This window comes from Galeopterus variegatus, unplaced genomic scaffold (genome assembly GCF_000696425.1).
Source record: "Galeopterus variegatus unplaced genomic scaffold, G_variegatus-3.0.2 Scaffold839, whole genome shotgun sequence".
Classification (NCBI taxonomy): Eukaryota; Metazoa; Chordata; class Mammalia; order Dermoptera; family Cynocephalidae; genus Galeopterus; species Galeopterus variegatus.
Window position 1 is genome coordinate 28525 of NW_007726950.1, and position 7230 is coordinate 35754.

At 42.8% G+C, this 7230-nt stretch overlaps 2 protein-coding genes across 4 annotated transcripts in view; one reads left to right on the forward strand and one right to left on the reverse strand.

Annotated features, from left to right (window-relative positions):
* ATP5A1 (ATP synthase, H+ transporting, mitochondrial F1 complex, alpha subunit 1, cardiac muscle) overlaps nt 1–1992 on the reverse strand; it is an 11264-nt gene extending 9272 nt beyond the window's left edge. The window contains exons 1-2 of the mRNA XM_008572810.1: nt 1811–1992; nt 118–196 (exon numbers count right to left, since the gene is read on the reverse strand). Of these exons, the coding sequence (XP_008571032.1) occupies nt 118–196; nt 1811–1870 (139 nt within the window). The 5' untranslated portion in view covers nt 1871–1992. The remainder of the gene's footprint in view (nt 1–117; nt 197–1810) is intronic.
* A 2534-nt stretch (nt 1993–4526) lies between these two features.
* Nucleotides 4527–7230, forward strand: part of HAUS1 (HAUS augmin-like complex, subunit 1) — a 15572-nt gene continuing 12868 nt past the window's right edge. For 2 of the 3 annotated variants that reach the window (XM_008572813.1, XM_008572812.1), the window contains exons 1-2: nt 4588–4630; nt 5633–5807. In XM_008572813.1, the coding sequence (XP_008571035.1) occupies nt 4601–4630; nt 5633–5807 (205 nt within the window). In that variant the 5' untranslated portion in view covers nt 4588–4600. Of the gene's footprint in view, nt 4631–5632; nt 5808–7230 lie in introns of all 3 variants that reach the window. The other variant, XM_008572811.1, reaches the window with a different exon arrangement.

The following is a 7230-nucleotide window of genomic DNA, read 5'->3' on the forward strand; positions in this document are numbered from 1 at the left end:
CAAAAAAATGAGAAAAAAATTGAAAAACCCACAACAGTTATATAACCGACATAACATATGTCTTCACTTAAAGATAAGGTAGTTAGGTGTCATGTGGACATGGAAATAATGACCTACCAGTCTTCTGAAGACGAGGGTTAGAGGCATGGAGGTTCCTTGTGGCAATGAAGGATGATCCCAAAGCATTTTTGGAGACCTAATGCAAGAACATTCTTTAAACTTTGATTTTTAAAAAGCCTTTATAAAACTGACAAGCTTAAACAAATGCAGGCTTAGCCTGAATAAATTACTCGTGAAAATATTAAATATATTTAAAATGTTTTGCTTAAAATCTGAAGGCTATTAATCACATGGGAAAATACCTTTTGATAGGTATGAAAATCTATTTCATAGTTCCTGGTACACAGTAAGCACTCTATAAAAAGCTTATTTTAAAAATGCAGTCTTTTTAAAAACAGCTGTTAACAAAGTATAAGTATTTTTCCATTTAAGTCACCCAGGTACTATTATTGAGACTCTAGATTTATTTCAATTGAGTTGTGGAAATTCTCAGTAAGATAAACTGCTTCCTACAAGGGCCAAATCTCCCTATATTTCCTATTTTACTTAAAAAGAATCAAGCAAATAAACGAAATCTGAGTTAGTAAAATACTAGAGTTAGATTAGAAACTAAGCGGTATGACGTGAACTTTTTTTTTTTTCACTGCCTTCAACAAATCCTGCAGCAACCTGGAACCTGGACCACTTTTTCTCCATCCTTCAAGTTGTAATGCTGTGATTGGTCACCATCAATACTGAAGCTAATACCTTCTACAGGAACTAGATGAAAATCATTAAAAATGCTTTTTTGCTAACAGAAGACCAAAATGCTACCACCAGTTGTGTTGGTGCAGTAAAACAGTCAGTATGTTTATTTCATCTTTCAGTGATTACTTTTAAGACAAAAAAATATAAACGTAAATGCACGTACACAGGACTTAAGGGTTACGTTCTTAACATCAACGGAGATAAGTAACAAGGAGCATTGATCCTTACAGGCATTTTCCAACCTTACATTCTATTTACTTGAATTCTCAATCACTGCCTAACAACTCAAAACACCAAGTGGACAACTCAAGGACGAAATCTTTAAACGTGTCAAAGTACCGCAAAGCAAAGTCTTCCTTCTGCCAGGTTGAGACAACTTAGAAACCAGCCTCATTGTTGTCACGGTATCGGCCACATAAAATACTTCTCTGCGCCTGAACGGTGTTTTCACAATCGTTTCTGTATTCAGCGCTAAAGGATCGTCTATTTTTAAGTATTCCAAAAAAACACCTTCATGTGTTCCCATGCTCTGAACTGACCTCTGGGCAGAAATGAAATGCCAGGGCCTGCTGACCTTCTTACAATGTCAGACTCCCTAACTCGCTTCACCAAGAGCTGACAGCAGTCTCTAACCTTCAGCGGGGCGACACCCCGACTATCAGCGGGGACCAGCCTCGCCGTTCTGTAGCAGGCCTCGGAGAGGTAATGCCCAAGCCCTGACCTTCGCCCAAGACCCCCTCTCGGGCCGCTCTCAGACAAAGACAGGAATCCTCTTGATGCCCGTCTGTGGACAACATCGAGGTCACTGTCCCCTCTGCACCACTCTGCACGGGCGGCGAGCAGAAGGGCCGCCCGCCATGCCCAGCCCGAGCAGACAAGAGTGCAAGATGGAGGCGCCCGCCACAGCCCCTCACGCTCCCTGCAAAAAGACCTCCCGGCTGGCGCACCACCGCCCGCTGCAGCCCCGCCAGTCGACTCCCACAGGCCGGTCCCCGGAGCTCACCAGCCCGGCCCGCCGAGGAAGGGCGCGGGCCACGGCCGCGGCGACGCGCACGGACAGCATCTTTGCAAATCCTACTCAGTTAGCTCCTCCACAGCCGCAACCTCCGGACTGACTGGGACAAAATGGCCGAGCAGTGAGAAAGGTCAAGGAGGCTGGCCCACCTGACCCGGAAGTACCGCCCCTCACCTTCACCCCCGGACGCGAATCGTTTCTGGCAGGCAATTTATTTTTCAGGTGTCATTTTTAAGTTTAAACCTCCAAATGAATGATTAGACCTTTGCCAGTTTCGGCCCTGGCAATGTTACACATTTATTTTTGCCTTTCGAGTTGACCTTGTGGTTGCCCCGGGCGACCACATAGGAGCGGAACCAGCTAAGACGCAATTCCCAGGCCCCATTGCTGTGAGGCACCCTCCGGCAAGAATGCACTTACACGTCACTCTTGCAGAAAAGGGCAGTTTATTCACTCCAGCTGGTCAGCGACCGTCTCTCAAGGAGCAACCAAGGGAGAACGGCCCCGGGCCTTGGTCTTGTGGGGTTTTTAAAGGCAAAAACCCCATCCCGTTGGCACACGGATCTGTCCAGGTGCACAAAGCAAGCTAGGTAGCTAGGTTACAAAAGCCAAAAATGAGCCCTTAGAGCAATCAAGCATACAAACTTTCATTGTGTATGGTTCCTGTTCCCATGTGATAGTTCACTGCGTATGGCTCCTGTTTCTATGCAATGGTTTTTGTTTCTGTGAGGTCAACGTTTTCTCACACAGAAGGGGGGGGTAGTCTGCAGGTCAAACGGGGTAAAATGGAGTTACTTAGGTTAAGCAAGCAATTCTACCTTATGCGGGTGTAGGGAGCTCTAGTTCACCATCCCAGGTGCGAGGCGATGTGGTTGTCAGCCCATCCTGGAGTGCGGCTGGCTTGACCAGGAGGTGGATTAATAGTGTCGGTGGTGTTAAATCGCGGTGCTGTAGCAATGGTGAACAGTCCCCCTCTGGATGGGCCACTTGCACGCCATCTCCCGCGGGGCCAGTTAATCCGCAGGTTGCTGGCCCCACCTTAGACCATCTGAGTGGAAAATTTGGGGCAATCTGAGTTCTAAACCAACACCCACACGATTTCCAGCTGATATGTGAGGCCCGCAAATTAGATTAGATTCGATCCAAAAGAATCCTGTCCGTGAATTAGAGCAAACTGTTTAAAACTTCGAACAACCACAAAGAGTTCAAGTGTTTGCCAATCCTGTTAGGTAGAATGGTCCAGAATCATTAGTCTCATACAAGGCTAGAGTAGGGCTCAAGTGTTCCTCTGCCAGCAATTAATTTTATGACATTGGGGACTCTACTTTTTCTTTCGGGTTAAAACAGCGATGACGAAAAAAAATTTTTTAAAACATTTTCTACATCTACTCAATATGATTGGGGAGGAGCTTCTTTTTCCCCCCGCACAGAATTTTTATTATACTGAGACTTTTGTGATATGTGCAGAAATTTTTTTGTGTGATGCGGGGTATTATGTGATAGTGGAAACAGTTAACGTTGCCTTAATTTGCAACTGTTCTGAGAAGCATCTTTCAGCTCCATCCACCAAATCCTAGTTTACACCCAAAACCTTAATTTGAGTGAGGCACGTGAATATCTGGGTTAAAAGAGTCATCTCCTGAAACATGGCTTGCAAATAAAGGCCTGGTCAGCAGTCCCTTTCTCTAATATTTTACTTCCTGAGCCAAGGGTAAGTATGGCAACTGTTCTCCTGGTAATCAGCAATAGGCTAACAGGAAGCAATATGATTTGTAAAAACAACAAAATTTCAGGGATATTTTGTAAAATTTGGATGATGAAAGAGGACGAAGGGTATGAAGATGACATTTTTTTTCCATACTCAAGAGCTGCACCAACTTATCTGAAATTTGATTACTAAGCAGAGATGTATTTGTAATTATAAGGAAGCCATAAAATATGGTATTTTCTAGCTAGTAAGATTCCTTTGAAAATATTCCTTTCGTCGGATTCTATTTCTACCACCTAATCTTGGTCGAGTCATTTAACCTGTGTGTGTTTTAATGTGAAAAGAGGCAAAAATAATTCGTGTCCTCCTTTTTTTACAGGGTCCCTCTAAGAATGAAATTAAAACACATGGAAAACTATACATTGCTATATAAATATAAAGAACCTCTTATAGTGTTAAATACAGAATAATGGGGGGAAGAGAGAACTTTAGGGAAGGCAAGAAGTTAATGGAAGAATGGCTGAGTGGCAGTGACAATCCCAGCAGATAGGCGCTGTTAACCGTTTTAAAACATTCTTCTGCACATTTAGTTCCTTCGTAGTGGGAACTAACGGATAAGGTTAAGATTGCTGCAGCTCATATTGGCAGGGTAGAATAAAAATTTTAGGTTTATGCAATCAATATGGAAGAAACACAAACATCTGCTGACAAAGAATCAAAAGTTTCAGGTATGTTTTTAGGACAACGTGATTCAAGCGAGAAGTAAAAACATAAGAAAGAACAAAAGAGCCTGGTTCTAGGCAGCCCTACTTCTCGTCCTGGAGTTTACACCACGGAGGACGGAGAGAGCGGGGAGGTGGTGAGGGAAGACAGGCTTGCTGTGCTGGATGGAGTCCTGGACCAGCCACGTCCAAGGGCTCAGGGGCCTGGAGTCTGAGTAAAAACCACAACTCCCAGAAATCCCGGGCCCCGACGAGAGGCGGGACCAACGGCGTGTGGGCGGGGCCTTGGGAGCCAGCGGAGCGCGTCTCCAGCGAGGAGTTCCGCGTGAAGTGGCGGGAACGGCAGCCATGGAGGCGCAGCAGGAGGAAGAAGCGCAGGTGATGGGGCCGGAGCTGGGATTTGCGGCCCTCTGGAAACCCAGTCTTTGACGTACCCGCGTCTTCGGCGGATCTCCTGCGCGTGCCACGTCTACTTTTTCTCTCCCTCCACTTCACACGTCCTCCTTTAGTGGCTCCCTCACAATCGGCGAGCCCCCCTCTGCTAAGACCTTCCTGAAAAGGGCGTTTCCAAACTTCCTTCCTCGCTTTCACCTGCTTGGATCGGGGCTTGCAGTGGCGTTGAGCAGCCCCAGTGACGAAACTCCACCGAGCTTGCTGGAGCAAACCCACCTTCCAGCCAAGCTGCTACTTCCTACTAGAATTTTCACACCTGAGCTGCTCCTGCATCCCGCATCCCAACTCTTGGAGCCTCCCGGCACTGCGGGGCTTATGATGTGTTGTGGACAACGCTTTTTTTTTTAGACCATGCATATATAGTAATGCCTTCGCACCCCCATATTGACCTTTAAGGTTTTTTTTTTTTTCCTTTTTGTCTTTTTTCGTGTCCAGCAACGGACCGCAACCCTCAGTGTCGCGCCCGTACCGGACCGGGACCGGCAACGGTATCGCAACCCTGGGTGTTACACCCGCACCTCGCTCAGCCAGTGAGCGGGAACCGGTCTGTTTGTGGGATCCGAACCCTCTGCGGGAGCCGCACTGTAGCAATGCGCCACCGGGCCAGCCGACCTTTAAGGTTTTTTTTAAGTGAGGCAAATTATTAGCCTATACTGCTTTTGTAGCTTTGGGAAAGAATGGATTGTTCTCTGGTAATTTTGACTTGTAAAAGAACGTTGTTCGTTGTGCTTGCTCACATTTTTTTTTTCTCTCACTTTTTAAGTTTATTTCTGAATATCTACTATCTCCCTAAAGAAGAGTTAGAATGTGAAGTAGGACAACAGTCATCGAAAACATTTAGTTTGCTTTGCTTACTTCTTTGTCATATTCAAATCGTGCCATTACAATAAACAAGGCTTATGATATTTTCTTCTTTCTGATGGTTAGGTTGCTGCGTGGTTGAAAAAAATATTTGGAGATCATCCCATTCCACAGTATGAGGTGAACCCACGGACTACAGAGATTTTACATCACCTTTCAGAACAAAACAGGGTCCGGGACAGGGACGTCTACCTGGTAATAGAGGACTTGAAACAGAAAGCAAGCGAATATGAATCAGAAGGTGAGATTAAGTCCAGGGTTTGAATGAGATAAATAGAAGTAACCAAATTTTATAACATGAAATATACAAGATTAGTTTAGTGTAAACTACTTTTTTTATTTTGCCTAGATTTGTCTGCCACTCTGTAGTCATAGTAGTAACTTTCTAAATCATAAATTTAATTATAGTAAATATTTTATTGGTACTCTGATAGCAAAACAGTAAGCCCTAAAAGATATGAGTATAAAGTTTTTAGCCTGACATGCAAGATATCTTATGGTTTTTTACTTACATATCTATTTGGTCTTTTCTCAGTCCCCATGCTTTAGTCATAATGAGCTATCAGGACACCTGAGGTCACAGCCAGGAAGTGTGAGACTTGGACAAATCACCTTATAGCTATGTATCAGGGGAATGCATTAGAATTTTCTTCTGGGCATACATAGTTTGAAAAAGTGCCATCAAGACACCTGTTGACTTATAATACAAACCACAAAAGTAAGGTTTGACAAAAATCTTTTTAGGTATGGGAATATACCAAAGACAGAAGAAGTGAGACCTACATTTGTCCTATATTTAAACAGGTGTATGGCATGTGTTACATAAGATGTTTTGAAGAAAACATAGAATGTTTTGATGTTTTGAATTAAAATGTATGTTTAATTCAATTGCATATGCGCTTTGTTTCAATTTTCTTTTTAAAACTAACATACGGTGAAATTGACTTTTTGTTTTGGTATACTATTTTAACACACATTTAGCCTAGAACCACTCCCTACAATTAGAGTACAGAATATTTCCATCACCCCCAAAATCTCCCCTGTGCTGCTCCTTTGTAGTCATATTCTATCTTACATGTGCTTTGAAAATTGCCTTATTTTTAAATGATTTTAAAGATTTTATTTTTGTAGTTATTAAAATACAATACACAGAAAGGAGCTTTGAGTCCAGAAAAAGCTCATTTTGTAAGAGCTTGCTCTTTGTTTATTGTATCCTATAACCAAAAATCTAAGGATTTTCAAAGATTATTTGTCTATCCTTATATACCTTTCAGGGTGACACATATTAAATAGTAAATGTTCCCATTAATATGTACAACATTTTGACACAATATTCTTTTCCATATTTAGGTGTCTAAAGGAGCTCTGCCACCATCAATATGTGAACTCTATGCATCATGCACTTCAGTCATTACTTCTCTTTTCTAAGTTTTTCCTTCTTTATACGGTGAAGGTGTTGAGCAGAAACAAAATATTTGTGGAGCCTTGTAACAAGTATAGCTTCATGTGGATTGCTAAGGAGTTCCAGCATTCTCAGTCTGTAATTCTAAAAATTATGAATAGTGATGCCATATATAGCTTTCTGGACTTGAAAGACTTTTGAGTTAAAAGTCATAGAAATCATTTTTTAGATGCAGTTTTTTTCTTTTTTTTTTTTTCCTTTT